Source organism: Anas platyrhynchos, chromosome 2 (assembly GCF_047663525.1).
Source record: "Anas platyrhynchos isolate ZD024472 breed Pekin duck chromosome 2, IASCAAS_PekinDuck_T2T, whole genome shotgun sequence".
In the NCBI taxonomy this organism is placed as follows: domain Eukaryota; kingdom Metazoa; phylum Chordata; class Aves; order Anseriformes; family Anatidae; genus Anas; species Anas platyrhynchos.
This window is the reverse complement of record NC_092588.1, coordinates 27,012,550-27,036,159: the sequence shown is the minus strand read 5'-3', so window position 1 is coordinate 27,036,159 and position 23,610 is coordinate 27,012,550. Positions and strand designations below refer to the sequence as shown.

The following is a 23,610-nucleotide window of genomic DNA, read 5'->3' as shown; positions in this document are numbered from 1 at the left end:
CATCTGTTCCTCTCTTATGTCTTCAGAAATTATAAATGATGGAAGGTCTGAGATTCATTTAGCTTTTGGTACTGCTCACTGTTAAGTTAATGGGAAGGGTGCAAAATGAATTGAGGTTAGTACTTGTCCTCTTCAAGGCTTTCCAAAATAATAAATAAAGCAAGCAAGCAAGCAACACCCCTTACTCCAGAACACTCTAGCTAGTTATCCTATAATAGGGGACGTATTATCATTTCAAGTGGACTTTATCACTTTAAAAGCAACCTCAATGTGTACACTGCATTTAGCAACTCTGAGATCTGATATTGCCTCCTCTCTTTTTCAAAAGTCCAGTAGTGGGATCCTAAGCAACCTTCATTTACAAGTATGAAATCATATTTCACAATGAGATCAGATCTAGTGAGTCCTGTATAAAACATATGTTTTGTTTTCTTTGTAATTTGATTTTTTTGAAGTAAACATGGGAAAATTGTCCTTCTGATTGATCCTGCTGATTCTATTACTATATTCTATTGACAAAGCAGATCTGCAAGATAAGTCCTATTTATAATTGCGTTGTTATAGAAATATATCATCCATTTTTTCCAGTAGCAAACATCTATGCTCAGCAGATATTATTTAAAACTTCCACAGATTTATAATCACTGCTGCTCAAAACCAAAGTAAAATGTGAAGAGTATAAGTAGAAACATAAAATTGCCTGTTTTACAATAGGGAAAGCATCTTATCCCTAAGACCTTGAGAATGTATATACATCATGCTGCAGTATTTTGGAGGATAGGGGAGGAGGCTCTGAAGCTTCACAACTACTAATGAAGCAGCATGTCCAGAAATCTAGCACACTAGTTATTCTACTAGAATCTGATACTTCAACCCTTAATTATATTGCAGTACCTTAAAACTTTACGTGTTCCAGATTTAAAAATGGCCAGATGAAGACAACATGTGACAGAGCCCCATTAAAACCAACAAGAACACTACCATCAGCTTCAGTACAGGAAGACATTTTTATGCTAGCAGCTAACAGTAGAGGCAGTCCCTGCCTCCTCCCGTCCCTGTCAATGACTCTGACTTTCTATACAGTGATTTCAAATATTTGCAACTGAAAGTATATTTTGAAAAAGACTTCTGGTTAAGGATTTTGACAATACTATACCTCCAAAATATTGCCGCTCTTAGCAAGACATCATTGTCCTTTTCTGGATACATCATTCGTTGTCTAAATACTTTTCACTCCAAAAATGTGGTGATGTATATCACCTAAATGGATTGGAGTCATAGGGACAATGAAATCTTCTCCTCGCCTCCAGAGTGATATATTAAGATTTTTTTCCTTTTCCTTTTTTTCCTTCTTATTCTTTCCAGCATATAAATTTAAGAGAAAAAAAAGTTTGTTTTTAATAAACACTGATTTTTCAAATAAATACTTATGTCAGTTGGCATTGCTTATTTTCATCTGTTTTTATTTTTTTATTGTTGTTTACATCTCTAATTGTCCATCCTGTATGACCTCTATTTCCTTATTTTACATGTATATGTTTGTCTTGTTATTAATCTAAACTGTGCTCTTTGTGAAATATTTTCCTGTGATTTTCACATCCTTTCTGATTTCCTGTTCCTGACTAGTGTTTCACTTTCAATGTTTGTTTCTTCCATCCTCTTCTCCTACTGCAGTTGCAAAGTGCTACCAAAATAATCTTGAGACTAAACAAACTAAACTTTCCCTGCTGCAGCCCATACAATGGTGTGTTCTGCACCTGTAGCTAGAACAGCACTGGTATTACACCAGTGTTGTGTCGATTGCTGCACAATACCGGCACCACATCAGGACTCCCTCCAAAACCCAACCAGCAGACTGGGAGTGGGCAAGAGGTGTGGAGGGAGCATCACCAGGGCAGCTGACCTAAACTGACCAAGGGGATATTCCATGCCATGTGGTGTCACACTCAGCAATAAAAGGTAGGAAAGGGGAAAAGGGGTGGAGGAGGTGGGGGGTGGGGAAGGGGAGGGTGGCTCTCACTATGAAGATGTCCTCCCATACAACTGCTATGTGTATTGAGGCCCTGCTTCCCGGGACGTGGCCAAACAGTTGAAGGGAAATAGGATTTCTCTTCAGGGAAATAGGAAAAAAAAGATTTTTTTCCCCTCTCTCTGTGTCTCTGTGCTTTCAAGCAGTCTTTGTTGTTGTTTTTTCCCTCTTTATTTTCCCTTGAATTAAATAATTAAAATATTTTTTTTTCTCAACCCATGAGCTCCCCCCCCACCCCCTTCTTTTTTTTTCCTTTCCAGAATACTTTCTTATCCTCTTCTTTTGATGGGGAGTGAGAGCAATTGCGGTGAAGTTCAGCAGCCCAGCAAGGTAAAACCAATATTGTTTGTAATCACCAGCAGCACAATGGAAATTCAGAGAAGAGTTCCCTACAGTTTAGCTGGAGTTAAGGTACCAGCTGTACTCAATTTATAGGGTATCCAGAAAAAAAAAAAAAAAAAAAAAAAAGAAAAAAAGAAAAAGATCATTATAGAGAGTCTGCAAGTGTTAATTTGTGTGACCAGAGTGGTTTTTGTTTGTTTGTTTGTTTGTTTGTTTTCTGAGTAACAGGCCCATTAGTCTCTACTCCTACAAAAGTCTTATTCGCTCCTCAGAATGAGGGAAAAGTGCAGACCCCTCAAAGCATAGACCCTTTTCACCACCTTGTTAAAATAGGTGTACAAGCCACAAAAAATGACCCTGAAGTGATAACAATGGAAAGCAGCACTAAGATGCAGAGATTATGTGTTTCTATTGAAAACGACCCCTCAGTCTGTAACGTTATTGAAACCAAGCAAAACAAAATAAAATCAAGAAAGCATGATAAGAAAATGACAACAAAAACCCAGTAACAACAAATCACCCAAAGTATGAGGACAGTGCTATTAACTAGTCAATATAAAGTAATGAGTACTGAATTTGTGTATGATACTTTATATTCTTGTTTTGTGCTCATTAAATATATATATATATATTTAAAAAATAATAATTTAAAAAGGAAAACTGTCCCTGAAAGCATTCCAAGGAGTTGCTTGTGTTTTCTGAGTTAGAGAGTATGGCAAGCAGTTTTCATTAGCAGAACACTAAAATGTGGAAAATCAGGCTAGTACTTTTCAAGAGGACCTAAGACTTGCATTTTGCTGCTAAATTTGCAAGCTGATCTATGTTTTCAAATCACTCTGGAATAATAGAATTGCAATCAGAGAAAAAAATTCTTCGGGGTGAGATTTAATTCAAAAACAAAACCAAAAATTTATGACCAAAGGTTTTTACCCTTGTATTGGATTTCTAACAACATTACATGGAGTTGACTATTGAAGGACTATGGCAGCAATGAAGCTTAAAAAAATGACACTCGCCCAGGAAAAATGACTCATGGTTAAGATCAGAAATATATTTTTCAACCTTCTGCTTTTCAGTGTTCTGAGACTGAGCTCAAGATGATAGGGAGCCTAAGAGAGCTGTAAGTCTTTCCTTCCTGTCAATCCCAAATGGCATGCTTGTCTTCTTTTTCCACCTGGATGTTTTTTCCAGTCACAAAACAACAACAAAAACAAAAATGCGGACATTCCTTCAGGATTGCTAGACCTAAGCTAATGCAGTAAGATCATCAGCAAATGCAGTAAGATCATCAGCACAGGCCTACCTGATAACTGGAAGTCACGGACAAATAGCAACTCTGAGTACGTATATCAACTGTACTTAGGTTGATATTTCTAGGCAGACAATCACGTAATACTTTCATTTAGACAATAACTATGACCTAAGATCCAATGTACATACAATTTCAACAGTGAAACTAGAATTTGCCAAAATTCTTCAGAACATTTACATTGATAAGATATTTATTTTAATTTCAATGTATTTTGCAGAAATTTTGCAGTCATAAACTATTGTGGGTTTTCTATCTTGACTATCCCATTTTAACAGAAATCTGACTCCCTCAAAAAGGATATATGAGCACATCAAAGTATGTTATTACACTTGCAAAACATATTTCCTGTGATACCTGTTGGCACTTCATGACATAGATAACAAAAATTTTCTTATAAAAGGTCAGTCCTCTAAGATACAAAAAAGCACAGTTTTAATGATAGTATCATTTTACTTTCACTTAATTTTTTCCTTCAAGATATTTTAAAATGAGTGAATACAAGAAATAGCTCTTGACAACTACTCTACAAAACACAACCACAAGAAAACACATTAAGAAATGCATGTCATTTTGCACTCTGAAAAATATCTAAGTTAAAGTAGAAGAAGATAGCCAGAAGGTCGCACATTTTCATAGAGACTAAAAGTATCCATATGTGGAACTGTTCCAAAGGAGTTATCACATTTTAAATTGACACCTTGCCTTCAACATACACGTCTGTAGATTTTCCTGTGTGCTTAAGTAATAACTTAAAAAAGATAGAACATTATGTGCAGTGTTGGTCTCCCACAGAGTCCATAAGAACACTTTCATTTAGCCTCACAATGCTGTGACTATTTACCTGAGCTGCACAAACAGAAGACTCCCACTGCTGTTTCTTTGATCTGAGCTTGTGGAGGGCAAATATAAGCAGTGAAATATGTTTTGCTTCAATAAGAATCTGGGGCTCAGTCCATAGGAAATAAGCTTCTTGAACCCATTCTGCTACTAAAGGCCTCCACAATGCAGTATACTGTTCTTGCTTCACTGACCCTTACACAATGCAAGTATTTCCCATCAGAATCATCACAATATCCTATTTATACCCCTGAACTATTAAGTTGAGACTTTGTTGTAAGCACAAGGCTACAAATACTGGTACACAAAGAGCTCTGAATTAGACTCGGAAGATGAAAAAGAGAGGAAAGAAATGAGTTAAATAAAGTCCTTAATTGTTCACAAATTTGGTTTAACATTCAAATACAACAGTTTTGCACTTAATTGTCGTCTTTATCATCTTTTGTGTACCAATAGCATCCTCTTTGTGCATCTGTATGTCTTCTTCTATATGTCATTGTTTGCTGAAGAGACTCTCTCAAACTATGGAAATGAGTTAGAGAGATCTACTAGGACAACTGCAGCAAATGCACAATAAGTCTACAAAAAGTTTTTCCTTGATACTGTTCTGCAGAGATAGCTTTAAATTAGGTTTATTAGATAATAACAGTAATTTAATCACATGAACTTGGAGCTCAGCAAAGGCCATATTATTCTTCTGCAAATAGTATCATTAAAGAATATCTGTAGTCTTCACTGAGCAAATTTTAGATGTACCAACTGTAGTCACTTCTTTAACTCTGAGGCATTTACAACTTAAATAAGTAATTACGAATCACAGAATGGTTTGGGCTGTAAGGGACCTTAATGATCGTCTAGTTCCAAACTCCCTGCCATGGACAGGGAGACCTCCCTCTAGACCAGGTTGCTCAAAGACCCATCAAACCTGGCGTTGAACACCATCAGGGGCCATCCACAGCTTCTCTGGGCAACCAGTGCCAGTGCCTCACCACCCTCTGAGGAAGGAATTTCTTCCTAATATCTAACCTAAATCTAACTCCTAGTTTTAAACCCTTACTCCTAGTCCTATCACTACCTTCTTTGCTAAAGAGTCCTTCCCCAGCTTTCTCTGATGAGTTCCAAAAAAAAGGTTCAAAAGTTATTGGGAAGCACTAATTCTGTTCTTGGAATAGCACCCTTATGAGTTGACTTTAAATGCTACTATTGCATCACCATTAAGTAAAACAGAAGACTAGGTTTTATACAGATAGGTATTGGTGAGAAGTATCAGTCATTCTTAATCTCTCATATCACTTCTAATGAACATTCCATTTTCACTAAACCTAAATAAAATCCCTATGGCCAACAAGTACAAAATGCAACTTGTTTATGTAAACACTCATCAGTACAATGGTTGAATTAACACAAGGGTTCCTAACAAGAATTTAATGTGTTTCAAGAGAAACACTTCTTCACGCTCTAAGTTACATTTAGACAGAAACTTTCTGTTGAAGATTCCTAATAGACCGATTAACTGAAGATATTTCTAAAGCAACATAAACTTAGGGTAGAAAACTATGTGACTTAAGGACAGGGAAGCATGGAAATAGCTGAAAATTCATGAGATGCTTTAATTAATATTAATTATTTTGTTTAAATTGAAATCTTCTCTTACCATCATGATTAGGATTTCCCAAAGTCCATGGCTCATCTGAGTCAAAATGAGTGTCTCCCCCAATTCCTGGCCCAGGGAAATATGCATGGGCCAAAAATCCTCCCTCCCCGTCAAAGGGAGAACTGTCTCCATGAAAACCTGATGCAAAAATGATTGTAATATCCACGTCCCTCTTGCCATTTTCTAATTCAATATAAGGAACTTCTTCAAATGTTAGAGGAGTTACATTCTGCCACACATCAAAGGCACGGCGAATGGCTTTACGAGTTTCAGCATCACCTACTTTTGGAGTGACGTTCTTAATGCTGAAAGAAACAGAGAAAGAGTAAATAGATTAAATTTTACAGAGTGGTAAGTGACACTGCTCACATCCACTTTTCACTAGATTATTAAAAACATAGAGATTTTAATAAAACATGCTAGTGTGGTTTTATATTCCTTAAGAAAAGTATTTTTAAACAAGCAGTTGAGAAATTATTGTGTTAATTCATTTAGCCCTTTACACTAGTTGTCCTTATCTGTTAGCTGACTTATTCTGAGCAGTACAAAAATCTTATTTGTAGAACATTAAAAATACTTTTAAATGAAAAAATTCTTAACAGTGGGATAACCAGATTAATCAGCCACTGACTGCTTACCTCCTGGACCACAATTCAAATACATCACAGCTGAAGAATGGCGTGTCATTTCTTATCAAAAGCTTAAAATGTTTCCAGTTAAATGATTTTTTAACTTCTTAGTGAGCCCATTAACAATAGCAGAGCTCCATACTGTGACTACCAACCAATTTTTACAAAGCCTCAAAAATGGTTCTTGTTTCATTTGGAACTGGATAGATAATTTCTTATCACAAATAAAGCCTTTCTATTTTGTAACAGGCTAAGATGTTCTTTAATAATCTGATTGCATTTATTAATGTTTCATAAAACTGTGGAATTTGTCAGAAAAATCATTTTATAGAAAATCAGTTTTATGCTAATTCATAAAAAGTTATAGTTAAAAATTTCGGTCTCTACTACATCTACAGTTACACACACACATAAAAAAGAAAGGCAAAGAAATGTCATAATCACTGTTGAGTTCAAAATGGAACTAAACTGCATTACAGTGGAATTATCTTAAAAACAAACAAAACTACCCTTCTTTATTTAAATTTATTACTTAATTCAAGAAAAGATTGCCAATAATCAGATTCAGACCTATCCAATTTCCTCTGTAATTTTTACTCAATTCATGCGCACAACAAAGACTTATATTATTATGTCTGTACTGAAACTGCTGCAATCAAATGCACATTTTTTTTTTTTTTTCCATTTGACATGTGCTTTGCTGAACATCCATCCATCCATCACAAGTTTTAGAAGTAGCATTCTGGAATGCATGTAAGATTTCTGTAAGTTTACACAACACGATGTGCTGATGGAAACACAACACGATGTACTGATGGAGATCACAAATATTTCACTAGTCAGCCTGAGAAGATTCATATACTTGATTATATGATACTGAAAGTTTATAAAAATGGAAGCAAACCTTTCAAGTCTAATTTAATTTTACATATATAGTATGTAAAATACTTATTGAATTCCTCTAGTTTCATCATGTTCTTTTAAAACTAACTTTGTCAGATCTACAAAGTCCTGCCACACAGATACCACTCAGAGAGGAAAAATCCTGACACCTGGGCCTGGCCCTATCCTACACAATGTAGATGTTGTGATTCAGATTGCTTTGTATGCCTTTTTCTCCTGATTTTGTCTGGGATAGAATTAACTTTCATCTTAGAGGCTCATATGTTTTTAGAGGCTCCTGTGTTTTAGGATTTTTGATGAAAACACTGTTGATAACACACCAGTGTTTTTGGTTGTTGCTGATCCTTGCACAGACTCATGGACATTTCAACTTCTTGTGCTGCCCTGCAAGTGAGGAGGCTGGGGATGCACAAGGAGCTAGGAGGGCACACAACCAGGACAGCTGACCCAAACTGGCCAAAAGGATATCCCATACCAAATGGAGTTATAATCAGAAATAAAAGACTGGGTGAAAGAAGGGGGGACATTTGGAGAAATGGCTTTTGTCTTCCTAAGTAACTTATGCTAAGTTAGTAAGTTATGCTTGATGAGGATCTGCTTTCCTGGAAGCAGCTGAACACCTGCCTGCCAATGGGAAGTAGTAAATGAATTCCTTGTTTCACTTTGCTTGTGCACATAGATTTTGCTTTACCTAATAAACTGTCTTTATCTTAACCCATGATTTTTTTTACTTTTACCTTTTCAATTCTCTCCCCTGTCCCACTGTGGGAAGAGTGAGTGAACAACTGTGTGGTACTTAGGTGCCTGATGGGGTAGCAACACCTTTCCTCACAGTTACGTATTCCTCATAGTACTGACTCATCAGTAACTTTATGATTAGTGTTGTACTGATTTTCAGGTAGTTAAAAATTACTGGACACACTGGGCCAAGTATCAGGCCCTGCATAACCCCTCTCTAAAAGCTCCCTACTTTGTGATTTTTTTTTAAGACATTTTAGAGCTTGTAGCCTACCCACACGTTGAGAATGTACTGTATTTCTTTCACAACCAGAATGCCATATAGCACTAAATGAAAACACCTCACAAAAGCACACTTACACTGCCACTACCAGAAACTTAACAGTTAATGTGCTGCTTTCCTAAAAATATCACTACAATGAGGATGACGTTTTGCATTAGTCTAATTTTACAGTGTACTCTGTAAGGCACATAAATTGTCCAGAGCACAGATCACTGAGGGATTAGAGCCTGTGTTGCCGCATATACAGCAAATGAATAAACAGGTTTTTATAGAAAATAGAATACATGTAGCAAAACTGCTATTTTTGATGTAGTAAAATTTCCGCTGATAGATTCAATTTATTTAATTGTTTTCTGTTTAGGAATCAGTAATGGATCAAAGTCACACTTTGGGGTTATGCAAACAGATCAAAAGGATACAAGGAAACTGATGAAAAGAGATTGGACAAAAACAGATTGGAATTTTGTACTGGTGGTAAACTGATCAATTGCTTGGTCTAAGAGAAATTGACTCACATTTTGAACCTCATCATTTTACATTTTCTTGCTTTTCAGTGCACAGAATTAAGTTTCAGTCATTGATTATAAATGAAAAATTGAGCCATTCAACTAGTTTCACACACATTAACTATGGGTGATTACCTATAGTGAGGGACTTTTTCTAGGAGCTTCAGCTATCAAATTACTTTTGAAATAGTATTCTACATCTCAAGAAAAAATATTTTTCAGAGCATACATTCTGTATTAGAGAAAGACAGATTTCTGGCTTCCAAAATGGTCTTCCAGAGAGAGTAAGATTGTAATGAAAAATGTAGCTTTTAAAGAAATTAAATAAATCAATATTTATTCCAATATAGGAATATTTCCAGAAATGATTGTCCTTTTTAATGGGTTTAATACAAGTCAAGTTCAATCCTAAAGGGGCAAATTCTAATGCTATTTGTAACACCAGCATGGAAGTTTTCTAGCTGGGAAGCTTGCATAGAATATAGATATGAAATCCAAACAACTTTACATTTCTTTCGTGGTGTTGATCTTCAAAGGGGTAGTAACAAAATAAATCCATACAATGTATCAACTATCAAGGATTTTAAGGCTCATCACTTAAAAGGCTTTGGTTTAGACATATCACTTCAGTAGCAGATAGTCTTATGTGGTCTTTTTTCACGTGGCTCTACGTCTTAAAGATCGGAGTCACCTAAAATAGTAGTTGCTGTCACTGGTAACATGAAAAGAGGAGCTAGGCATCTTACACTCAATGTATCCATATAACGTGGCTCAAAAAAACTTGGGGACATGCCAACTCAGAATCATTCTTATTGCAAGGTGGTAACATAGCAAGACAAAAGCCATCATAATAAGAAAATGGTATTCCTAAGAACTGCTTTCATAACCTCTCTGTCTAGTGATCATTTCACAGGAAAGAAATTCAACTGAGAAATCTCCAGTGATGGCCTTGAATTGATTTGCAATGAAACCTTATAAAGGAGCTGAAGACAGTACTTGCAATTCCTTCCAATGGAATTTTTTTAGTAAGTAAAAGGAAAATAAGTTGAAATATTTCTTTAGATGCCATTTTTTACAAACAAGTATACGGACTGATATTTTGCACAGATTTTGAAAGCTGTTATTCTTAGATAATCACAGACATATATCCATTGAATACAGTATTTTGTGGTTATTATTGCTGCTTGACGCAAACATGGTTTTCAACCTTGCAGTTGCTTTAGTCATAGTAGTTTTTAAATCCATCTCTTGTAAAAGAAAGAAAAAAAAAATCATCAGTGATATCCACTTTTCATGTTTAAGTAGTATTTATACAGATACATGAAGAGTCTTGTTTGGAAGACTGCTATTCTGAAATTCTGCCTCCTCTTGATTTTAGAAAAGCTTTGGGTTTTCCTTCTACTCCTCCCCCTCTTCACCCAAAATAGCCTCCAAAAAATTCTCCATCTTTCAGTGACAGATTTTTGGATGCAGCAGCTTCAGGAGCCTCGTAAGGCTGTCAGGATATACCTCACATGACTGTGTAGAATCACTCATCTGAAAATTAAATACAGTGTATTAAGAATCACATATTTGCCATTAAATTTCACTGTTTCCTTCTTTTTCTTATGGTCTTTAGAGCAGCTCATTATATCTTTCATGTAAATTGCTACAATCCTGTATATAAAATCAACACTTCTGACCAAACTAAAACCCAAGAGACAGTTCAGCAAATGCTAGATAAAGCTCAAAATACTTTTGCATAAAGCTTAGCATTATTGCTTACCTTAGCAGAAACAGTCTTCACAAGAGTTATAATAACTCAGTGACAGACTCCTTCATGGCCTGTAGACTTTGATACTTTTATTCTTCCCTGCATGTAATAAATACTGTTCTTAAATTGGTTCTGTGCTCATTTGTGCAGTAAATCCAGAGTACAGGATTAACAATATCTTACTACCCTGTTGTTATGATTACACTGGATACTAATGAGTGCTTTTCAAATTATTAGATAACTATAATGATGAAAGAGGACTTTTTAAGGACTTTTTAGGACTTTTTTCTAGAACATGAATATATCAATTAACTATAAATTTAGAAAATATTTCTACAATGTCATTTCTTTCAAACATTTTAAGGTTTTCCCAAAATTTGGAAAAAAATTCCCATTTTCCCACAAATGGGAAACTCTTTTCTAGAGAAAGAAAGGGTACAGAAGAAAAAAGATCAGGAAATTTAACTGAATAGGTAAAAACATGCAGTCTGTAATCCATATGAAGTAGTCAGCCATTTCTAGATCTATAACTGATAGGAAGCAGTTAAGATAAAATAAATTGAAATATAATTTAAATTTAAATAACTTGTTGAAACATTAGCTTCACATTGCCATTGTTGTCAATCAAACCTAAAAAAAAAGCTTTTCTTCTATTGTTTTTTTTTTTTTCCTTTTTTCCCATCCCAGTCTTACTCCTATTTGAAACAAATAGATCACCTCTGGTTAAAGGTATACTGCATTTTGTGCCATCATTTATCTACAGACACTTTCCATCAAGTAACTTCATTAATCTCTCATTGATGTGGGTTTTCTTAGCTTCAACTTCTTTGCAGTCTCACTTTGCTAACTCTTCGTAGCTATAACCTTAAAACATGTAAAATGTGATCTTGATTCATATAGCTCCAGCTCCAGCTGATTAAGCCGAAGTCAGATATATTGTTTTTGATCTCCTTGTTCTGTGATCACATTAAAAGTCAACCTACTGTTGCCACATCTATAATTCTCTTGGCTCTTCTGTTTCATGGACAATACTCTCCCTATAATTTGTTAAAAGGAGCTGAAAAGTGACAAAGATGAGGTTTCCAAGATACAAAGCTAAGATTATTAAAATACTTTGTTTCTACAGGAATGTGACCCATGTCATATTTTACTACTAATTAATCTGAATAAAATGCAAGACCAAAAAAAAATATTTACAATTACAACATAATAATGTTTAAGGATTTTATTATTTCAGAATTGTTGAAGTAGTCAAATATAAAAGAAATGAGAACTCATATTATACAATGGAGATAAATTTTATTTGAAAAGGGCTTACACTTAAAGTACATATAGTGAAAAGCATTTTAATTTAAATTAAACTGTGCAAAAGCACAGCTAATTGGCTTAATTGACTGTTAAGTAGGAATTCTCTCACACAAGTACAGTTATTGGGACTTTTCATTACCTTATATACCTTTTATTAGGTATATTTTACATGCCTTTACTTCTACATTCAGTGGTTAGAAATGCTGAGATACATAATACAGCTAACTGTTTTTAAGAAAAGGGAAAGAATCACTGCTATGAAATTAGATTTTGAGATAGCACCAAGCTTTAACAGGGGGTATATATGCTTAAATCAGCAGGTAGGAATGGAAGTACTTCATTTTATTCAGATTCATAAACATTGCCTATAATGGTACTAACAGAACTAAGGTAAATACCAGAAACCTTCCCATGTAGCATAAGGTTGATTATAAGTCCAAATTTTTTTTTGGTTTGTTTTTGTTTTTCTGTTTGAAAGCTTGTGGGAAATACATATATAATGGCATAAGAATGTTTAATACACAAGGATCTATTAAAATTTAGGCTGTAATTTTGCATCCATGATTATTAAGGAAAGTTAATGCTTAGTTTCAGTAATCATAGGATCCCTGGCCCTTTAGTCCTCAGGATATGAAGCTCTATGGTAGTCTAATAGTTTATGAGAATCTCATTACTGAAAAGAACTAGTCTCCCTAGTATAAATCCCTATATTTCTAGAGCATGCAACTACAAGTCACCAGAGCTCCAGCAAAACATGTAAGTGGTAATGATAAGAACTCACATGTGGGTCATTTTAAAAACATCTGTTTTCAGAGAACCCTAAGAACTTCTTCCCCATGCCAGTCAGCTTGCTTTCCTCATTTGCAAGTATCACTTCCCAATACAAATCTGCATGCATTTTCTGTGCTACTTTGTGTGTGTACTGTGCTACTTTCTGTGTGTACTTTGATAGAGAGAAATGAAAGATTTTGGCTACTGACTTGAAATTTAAAGTTCTAGAGCACATGGTAGGGTATTTCCACTGACTTAATGCCTTGTGAGCCTCGTGTGTATGTTGGGAAAAATGATACAGGCCAGTCCTGTAAATGCTTCTGGCATGTTTCAAAATATGTTACTTAGGCATAAGATAATACAACTGAATTAAAGCACAGAATATTGCTTCCATGTTGAAGACTGGTTTTCAGATGTTTCAGTTACTCACAAATTAATTAAAGTTAGAAACTTCTCGTCATCTCTGAAAACAACAACAAAAACACAGAGAATGTTTATCCCTTATTTCTGTTGTTTTTATTATTATTATTATTTATTTATTTATTTATTTACTTTTAAAGGAAAGAGAATATGCTCATGTCTAGACACTGCAATAACCATATATTTAAAAAAATACAGTATGCAAATCATCCCATCACAAAACATATGCTCTTATTTCAATATTGATGGCTCTGCCCTTTTTAATTCATGAGCAAAATATAATCAAGGAGATTCAGCATACAGAATTCTTAGTGACAACTAGAATTAATAAGGAATGCAATTCCTTGATTTAGGAAATATGTTCTTAATAGTCCTCTGTGGCAGTAATATTATGTTATAATCCAACGTGTTGCTAGTTTAAATCAAAAATACTTTCTAAAGTCTTTCTTAACTTAGCTTTATCTTATTTTTCAGTGTGACTTTCAAACTTAAAAGAAAATTTTCTTTCCATGTTCCACACAATGTGGGTCATTCAGAATGTAGTAATAATATGGTATATTTTTAACAAGACATATAGGACCTTTCATTACATACTGAAGCTTCCAACAAGCATTAATTCATTTAACTGGACAACTTAAAGGTAGGCATGTACAAATCTTTCATCTTTTGTTGCTTTTGGGGGAGCTGAAGTCAAGGATGAATCCAGCTTGTTGGGAAAGGAAGAAGAAATTAATCTACTGTTTGACCCAAGGCCACCGACCATCTGCAGTTAAGCTTTCTCTACCAATTAAATTAATGTTATATATTGCTGAACAATCAATTATTTTTTTTTCTCTTTCTCAAGAAAGAAGAATAAAGCTGCAGAATAGCTTTTAAATTGATATTTTATTTTATTTTAAAATGTTAAAGGTTCTAAATGAGGGTCTTAATTCAAGACAAAGTTTGACTTTTCAGAGAGCATTCTCTAATTTTATTTGTATAAGTGTTCTGCAGGCTGAATAATCTGAAAAATTGGCTAATGACTGACTCTCTTAGTGCTAGAGTTAAAATTATGAATAGTATGCCCAGACTTCTGATGAAGAGGACTTTATATTCAATAATTCTCTATCTAATTATATGCCTAAAATAGGCATATAAACATTCATGCTCTATTTTACAAAGACAAGTGGTTTATTGATTCACATTCTTACTCCTTTTAAATACTGGGTGATTTACTTCCCTAGCAACAGAGAAGGTGATTGCTTTTTCAGAGAGACTTACAAGTGTCTTTGTAAACATCACCTTAAAAAAAATAAAAATAAAAAATCCCTTAATAGGTTTCATAAATTTCTTCTCTCAATCTATATTATGTTCAGTCAGAGATTGTTTTGTAATCTGATACAGTCTAAAACACTAAGAGACAAGACTTTGCCATTAAGATCTTTCTTGTTCTGTAATGGAGCTAGTTCTCACTAGTCCTATATGCTTATGGCTGTTTAAAAAGGTTAATCACTTTCTGTTTCTCCTTTCGTAAAAGTTGTATTAGTATATAGGAGAAGTATAAATAATACATAAGTATAAATAATGTTTACAAGGTATGCAAGCATGAACTATACCACACAGAACAGATACAAGAACTACTATTGCTGTGTAACTTCATTAGAAACAGGAATTCTAAAAAAAACACCCTATTCACCAGTTCAAATAATTTGAAAGCTGCATTCCCTGAAGGAGAGAAAGTATAACTAATGCAGCAAAATATCCATTCCATGCTATCATTAAAAATATTGGAATTCTGCATATTGACACTGACTGTGGATATATGGCTGTCTAAGACTAATGATCATCTAAGCTAAAACTGTAATATGTGGCCAGAAAGGAAGCAATTAACACAAATGATATTGGTGAATGATTTATTTAAAGCTCCATCTTGAAATTTGAGCTGAACTTCCTAGCCTGAAAAATTACAAATTGAAAACATGGAAATGCAGGAAAAAAGTGGTGTAAGTAGCATGTATATCCATTTTGATCCCCTTATCTGTGATTACAGAGACAATCTAAGGGGAAAAATATTCTTAACAACATTTAATCATTTAAATTTAACAGGTGCCAGGAGCAATTCTTGGGGGAAAAAGAAAGAAAGAAAAAAAAAATCTAGACTGAAAACACAAGTAGACACAGATTAAAATGCATTTATATGTGATCTCAGTTCTGTTTTTTCAAACAATGGTTTGATATTTTGCCTAAAGTGATAATTATTTCATTTAAATCCAGCATCCAGGATATCCTCTAGCTAGAGAGACAGTAAGTGGTAAATGTAGCTTTTGAACTCCTTCAGCGTGCTCCCCTCAACATCAGAGTTGCACCAATTTGATCATACATAGAAAAAACTCTACATCTGTGAATTTCACAGAGCCCAACAAAACTTTATACGTTTACAGTTTTATATTAAATACTTTCTAGAAATAAGCATCTAGCATTTGAAAAGTTTGCCTTACTCTATCCCAGTCAAAGCTCCCCAGAAAAACATAAAATAAAAGAATAAATAAATAAATAAATAAATAAACTTCTAAGAACACCTGCTATGAGCTGCTGTTAAGGTTCATGTTCTGCTCATCTTTATTGGGCTCTTTTTCAAGTAATGTCAATGCAATACATTTTTTTTGCAGTTAACCTTCCTGTTCAGAAAAGCAGGTGAGTGAAATGCTACGATAAGATAACCTTACAGAATGATAGAATCATAGAATGGCTCAGGTTAGAAGGGATCATCTAACTCCAACCTCCCTGCCATATGCAGCAATGCCACCCACTAGATCAGGTTGGCCAAGGTCCCATCCAGCTAGGCCTTGAACATCTCCAGGGATGGGGTATCCACAACTTCTCTGGACAACCTGTTCCAGTGTCTCACAACCCTACCTTGATTGATGGCATTTTTTTTTATTGTTTATTCTGTGTTTCTGTTCTATTCTTTCCAGAAAAGTTGAAGAGGTAGCAGACACTGATATGAAAAAGAAATTATCCTCCCTTTGGAGGTGTTCCTAAACTTAGACAGTTAAGACTACAAGGTTTGACTAGTCAGAAACAGAATGCAGCTGGAAATCTGCAGGTTACAAAGAGACTAGCACCGAGAAAAATGGAGCAGACGTGATGGTAGAGATACGTTCAAAATTTTAGGGAACAAAGCAACTTAAAGGGTCATTGAGTTAACTGTAATTAATCTTGTCAGCAGGGAACCACTAGGAAGGACAAAATAATGGGAGTTTTATTTCTCTATTTTATTTCTCTCTCTCTCTCTTTTTTTTTTTTTTCCTGTTGTTAGTTGCTTTGAATTTCCTATATTCAGAAAAAAAAATAAAATATATATATATTATTCTAAGGCAACTTGGCTTTTCTAGTTTAAATGTCTTTTGGTCTGTAATTCACTACAAAAGTATTACAGGTTTATTCACTTTAAAGCTCTTGTTGACTGGAGGTCCTGTCAAAATGAGAGACTGAACATTTTACAAGAGGGAAGGGAAGGCAGGAGGTAAAGAACTGCTATAAATTCCTCAAAGTGAGAGAGATTACTAGATAGTTGCCACATAGTTTAAAACTGGGCACCCTTGTTTGGGATTATGATGAATGCTTTGGGTGATGGAAGATGAACAAGTGGTAAGATTTAGACTGTTGTAAAAAATCCTGTAATGAAATAGAAAATTGGACTCAGTACAAATGAGATGGGAAAAAAAAAAAAGCATTTTTAGATGACCCTGAATTCTTTTCATATGTATGCATACATGTACACGCTATGTTTAAATTTTAAAATGCAGATAGAAGTGCTTTCTTATTACATTATATTTTCTTATTTCTTTATTGTTACATAAACAATAAAGAACATAAGCCAGTGCAACATACTAATCACAAGGTAGTCAGTTCTCTATTGCTTGAAGTAATATCAGCGTTTAATGCCTTAAATAAAATTCTACAATTCAAACATAAGCCACAGAATTGATATAGTGTTACTAATAAAACTCTCTTCTCAGTTCCATGAAGATCAGTCTATATGACCATTAGAGCTTATGTACTTAAAATCTTATGCTTATATGGAGTTATGAATATAGGTAACAGTCAGTGAATTTAAAAACAGGTTTATCCCTTGTAACTTACTCTTGTTAGATAGTACAGAAATCACAGAGGGGATGTGTAAATTTTCAAACAGGCTGTGTGGGAATCAGTCTGTTGACAAACTATGCATACTACATTACATACATGACATTTACTTTGGTTGACAGAACTCTGGCAAGTACACTGTATGGATCTAAGTTTCCCTGGAAAGATCAGATTTTACAGAATAGGCAATATACTGTGTAAAGTATGTGCCAGACTCATGAGTTACAAAGATGTACAGCCCCCATGTATCCCTATACTCATTGCTGGGTAAGCAGGAAATGGTTAGGTCAGTGACTCACGAAAATGTAATCAAATTCATTGGTGCTTCAGAACAGACCTGTAGGCACCTACATTTTACGGAGACTGACTTCCTTCAATAACCTATTTTACATACTTAAATTAGAGATCTCAGTTTCATTAGAGTGCTCCTACTTTCAGAGAAATGTTCTCTGAGAAGCTGCCAAGAGGGTTGTAAGGTAAGGTTAAGGACATACTGGGTGTGAATTAGATGCTGAAAGCTTCTGAGAATTTAGTGCTTACTAAATGCATGCAATTTTAATCCAGGAAAATCCCCTGGTTCTTAGGTACTACATATGTATTTATCCAAGAGGTATTCAAATCAGCATTTTTACATCACGTATTAATAACAAACTTCTTGAAACATTGAAAAATATTTCAGAACCTCATATTTACTTTTAATTAAAATTCAGTGCTACTAGTAGGATTTATAAATCTACATTAGTATTTTTAGTACCTGTAAGTGATATGTTTGTGCTGCCACTTCTGTCCTGTTAACGCATATCGTTTCCGACGAATGTTAAATTTAGAGCTACCTCGTGTTTGGTCAGGCACTCCACATCGAGGCTTCTTCATCCAGCTGCAAGAAACAGCACCACAGTTGAAACAGCATGAAAGAAAAATCATAATCACTGCACTCAATTAATAAAGATATCAAACTTTTTTTTGAAGTTAGAGTATGATCAATTTTGTGTCTACAAGCAAAAATGACTAACAAGAAGAACAGTTATCTTGCTACTTGATGTATATTTTGTGGAGCTTCATTGCATCTCATGGCATTCAGAAACAAATTTATTTGTTTTTATTCCCCCCCCCCCCTTTTTTTTTCCCTTCTTTTGCTACAACTTCTCAACAAAGACTTCACAAGTGCTTCAGAATTAGTAATTTATTCTGATTCATTCAAAGTACTTCTTATCTGTGTTACTGGCTTGCTTACTGGAGGTGAAGTTAAAGTATACATACACAAATTTAATCAAATCACTAGTTACTACTGCCAGATTTTTTTTAAAATTCAGCATATTGAAACATTCTAACATCATAATAATTTTAAGATCTTCATTAAATGTTCCTACTACATGTATGTCACTGTCTTTCCACACAAGGAAGGGTACCAGCTCTATTCACAACTGTAAATAACTAGCGGAGATATCTAACAAGAATTCTGCTTAAGAATATTTGAAGTTCTGCACAGAATCAAGTTGAAAATATCTAATATACAAACAACAAAAGCAACGACTTCCATAGCACTAGGCTTTCAACAGAAATGCTGTTTTTGCAATGGCCTTCAAAGTTTTAAAGTATTCAAATATTTCAAACACCTCAAATTTGTCAGCATTCCAACTTATCAAAATTACAATAATGTCTTATTCAAAAGAATAAGTTCAACAGAAGTGTTAGTAAAAGAACTGTTTCTTGCTTGAAGTATAAACGCTTTAGTTTGATTAGAAGTAACAAACCTCAGCAGAAATGGTGATTTTATGTGAACTGAATATCTGCAGCACAACCAGGATGATAGTAAGATTAAAGACATTTTTATTGTATAAGTAAAAGACTTATGAGACTTATATTATATAAGTAAAAGACTCCCCTGATACTTTTCCAGTTCATTGACTTTACTCATGCCAGATAATTACTGATGTGAAAGCTGCAGTTTTCCTATGGTATATACCACAACAATGGTAATGTTCTTCAGGCTTGCACGGATGAATTTCTGACCATTAAACTGGCATTTAAGCATTGTTTTGTAAATATATACACACACCAGCTTTATGATTGGATGATAAGTCACTTGAAATTTCATCTAATTAGAATATAGATACTTTTAAAAATATGTACAGTTAACAAAACTTAAAAAAAAATAATTAAAGAAACAAACAAACAAAAAAAGAAACCAGCCAATTTATTTAATCTTTTCCTGTAGGTATTCTTAGTTAAATATATGTATAATAAAGAAATGTTATTGTTTTGTTCATAACAAAATGTGGAATGGTTGCAATGCAAAGGACTATTTTATATATATACATATATATAGTACTAGTGTATATATATGTGTATAGTAAATAATTCAATGAAATCACTGATTCTTCAGTTCTGTACTCAAGGAATGAGATGCATATTGGAAGTTTGATAACTACTACTACGGGACAGACTATATTGCATATGGAATGACTTTTTAGAGATGGGATAATGAAATTTGAATTTCAGTGAAATCAGACACACTTGTTTTCATAAATCCATGGATTTCACTACATCCCCTGTCAAAGAGTCCCTCCCCAGCTTTTCTGTAGGCTCCCCCTTATGTACTGGAAGGCCACTATAAGGCCTCCCTGGAGCCTTCTCTTCTCCAGGCTGAACAATATCAATTCTCTCAGCCTGTTTTCACAGGATCAGCACTACATCAAAAGAAAGTAGCAAGCAATAAAGAAACACATACACACACACACACAGATGAATAATAATAAAAACAAACAAACAAACAAGCTGTTACTGAAACAAGCTTTCAAGTTACTTCCAAAGTTCAATACTCCTCCAGAAAAAGTTAGAATAAAATTTTTTATGCTTAAGATTTAATACCAAAACAAACAAGTAACATACAAACAAACAAAACAAGACTAGTAGGTAGCATGGACTCAGAATTCAACATAATATTATTTTACTAGAAATACTAACAAACAATTTTAAACAAAACAATAGTCCCAAATTTTGAACAAATTTTGAAATTTAAGCAGTCACAATTTGTTTTTCCATTGACTTTGAAGTGGCATGTACCTATCAGAAGTGCTGTGCAGCCTGTCAAGCTTTCATCCTTGTTAGAACGGGCAGAGGATGTTCCATGCTGTCATTCTGTGTGGCCTGTTGATACTCTTACTGTTGGTTATACAATGACTGGGACTGTGGTTTGTACACAGCATGAATCCCAATGTAAATGTAAATGGATGCCTTTGCACAAGTGGCTCACTAGCTTTCAGCAAGTTATCTTCATGTAAAATTTCAGGAAAGATGTAATTTTCTTTGTTTAATGCAGCTGAAGTGTTGGACTGTCACCTGCTCTATTACCCAGATACTAATTGAGCTAAATTTGGCAGTCGGAGTTTTAAAAAAATTATTAAGTTGTTAGTAATGGAGTCAAGTCCTTTCTAGTACAGAAATGAGGCAAAATATTAACAATCTCTGGCACATAATTTTCACTTTCTCTTTTTTTATTAATGCTAAAAATAGTTTCTTAAACATTAACAGGTCTTACTCTGACTGTGGGGAAGGCTTCTGTCCGTAATCATTAATGCTCATGAAATCTGTGGATACTTACTGTGTTACGTGCTCTTCCATCTGAGGGATAATTGATGTATAAAACATTCGTTTTTATCTTCTTCTGAATATACTGCTTATAGCATAATATGATCAATGCTTCCCATGTTCTTGATTGTGTGTTGGAATTTAATTATTTAATATATATATTATTTTATTTTAAAAGGTGCACACTGGTAATGACTGCCTACCTCTCCTTCATATGTTTGTTTCCGAACTTGTGGAAATATTTTATGCAGCAGCCCTTCAATATTAATATTTTATTGGTACTCAATAAAGAGGCTTAATTGTGACTAATGTACTCTATCTGTAGACATCAAATCTTACATCAAATTCTTCTCTTAGGTCCATTAGTTTAAAGCTTGAAGAGCTATATATGTCAAGAGAACTAAAACAGCTTAGACTCACAGAAAATTTGAAAAGATTAAAATAAAAATATGCAGCAAAATTATAACGTTTCTCCAGGAGAGAGAAATGAACTTTTCATAACTCAAGCCTTATCATATCTTTGGGGGATAAGAGGAAGAAAATCTTTCTCCTTCCTCACCGTCTTCAGCAAAAATTGTGAAAAGTTGTACTTTGTTTTAAAGCAAAAATTGTGAAAAGTCGTACTTTGTTTTAAAGCAGAGTCAAAACATTAAAAAATCATAGCATCATAGAATCATAGAATATCCTGAGTTGGAAGGGACCCTTAAGGATCATCAAGTCCAACTCTTGACAGCCATCTTTTATTTATTTTCCCTGCTTATTCCTCATCAAAACTGTACAATGGTTATTATATATGTATATATAGAGAGAGAGAGTCAGAGAAACTAAATGGTTGGAAGTGGTCTTTTAGGAAAAAACAAACAAACAAACAAACAAACTCCAATACCACAAAAGGAAAATAAAAAGGGAGAACACCAAAAATCCAATTTGACTCAGTGGCTGGAAAAACTGATTTCAGATAACTTCTTAATGGCACCCTGAAACTTCTTGTGAAGAGAGATGTGTTTTCTAAACGTTTTTACTTTTCCCTATTGTTTTCTTACTATCAGTACAGGCACTCCTCTATGTAACAGAAAACAGTTAAAAAATGGTGTAAGGTATTTCAACACTCTGACTGAGAATGGTTTCTCAGCAAGGTACTGAATGTTTGCGGAGGCAACAAGAATTTATATATACTTTTTTCACATAAAACAACATTTACACACAAAACAACACAAAACAACCAATAGAACAGACTACTGATATGACTTCAACAGCTCAAAATTTATAATTCACTGCTCATTGAAATAAAACATATTTTAATTATAACCTATAAGTTATAATTTGGTTATACATATATGGTTATATATATATGGAACTTGGTTATAAGTTCATCTGAGAACTAAAGTGACCACATTTGCCACCTATTTGTAAAGGATGACATTAAAATAAAATGAATGTTTTGTTACTATCACAGAGATTTATTCAGCATCTTATATACTACCATTCTATTTGTATACCAAGAGGTTTGTAATGTACCCCTTTAAACTGCAAAACACATGTTGGAAATAAACATGTATAAGTTTTAAGAAAAGACAGCAACTACTCTTCCTCTGCTTCATATGTTTGTTTCAGGAATGTGAAAGACCAAGAAGCCAACTGTGGGTCCATTTTCATAATTTTCTTTTTGGATTGGTGGGTCATTGTCATTGATAAGTTTGGTAATATATGAACGAGTTGCGTAAAATATTGTTGCACCCCATGCAAATATCAGAGTATTTTGACTTCATTTTCCATTCTAATAATTCTATTCAGAATGTCCCTCATTTTTTATGTCATTATGATGGTATCTATTTCTACCACTCATATTTCCATATCCCCAGCAAAAAACATGTATCATTTTTTTCAAATCACTTGGGAAACGAATTTAAAAATACAGCAAAAACAAGTGAATTATGAGTAGTAGGGGCAAGATGTTCATATTTATGCATGCCGAAATACTCATTAAGGGATTAACTGTTTCTCAGAACAACAAATTTCCTCCAGGAGACTTTGATGCTGCTGCTGCAAGACATTATTTCTCTGCTCATGTTGCCATAGTCGATTCCTGTCAAATTACTATAGTAATTTCTTTTAATTGTTCATCCTTCTGCAGACTAAGAGGCAGACTGTAATCTCTTCTCCAGACATGCTAAAGAAGCAGGTATGCACAAGATGAGCACATGTTTCTATGAGGTTCCTGCTACAGTCTTTATTTTGTAATCCCAGCATTGCATGAGATTATAACATAATAATCAAAGAGAAGCAAATGGTAAACTGTCAAACTTTTCCAGTCAAAAGAGAGTATGCATTCTCTTTATATATAGACAAAAGTGAAAATTATTTCAAATGTTTACAAATCACTGCCATAAATGAACAATTAAAAAA

The 23,610-nt window shown here is 34.1% G+C and overlaps 1 protein-coding gene across 2 annotated transcripts in view; it reads right to left on the bottom strand.

The window, feature by feature from the left end:
* Positions 1-23,610, bottom strand: part of MMP16 (matrix metallopeptidase 16) — a 190,242-nt gene that overhangs the window by 75,004 nt on the left and 91,628 nt on the right. For both annotated transcript variants that reach the window (XM_027452438.3, XM_027452439.3), the window contains 2 exons: positions 18,368-18,490; positions 6,175-6,479 (listed from right to left, as the gene is read on the bottom strand). In XM_027452438.3, the coding sequence (XP_027308239.1) occupies positions 6,175-6,479; positions 18,368-18,490 (428 nt within the window). The remainder of the gene's footprint in view (positions 1-6,174; positions 6,480-18,367; positions 18,491-23,610) is intronic.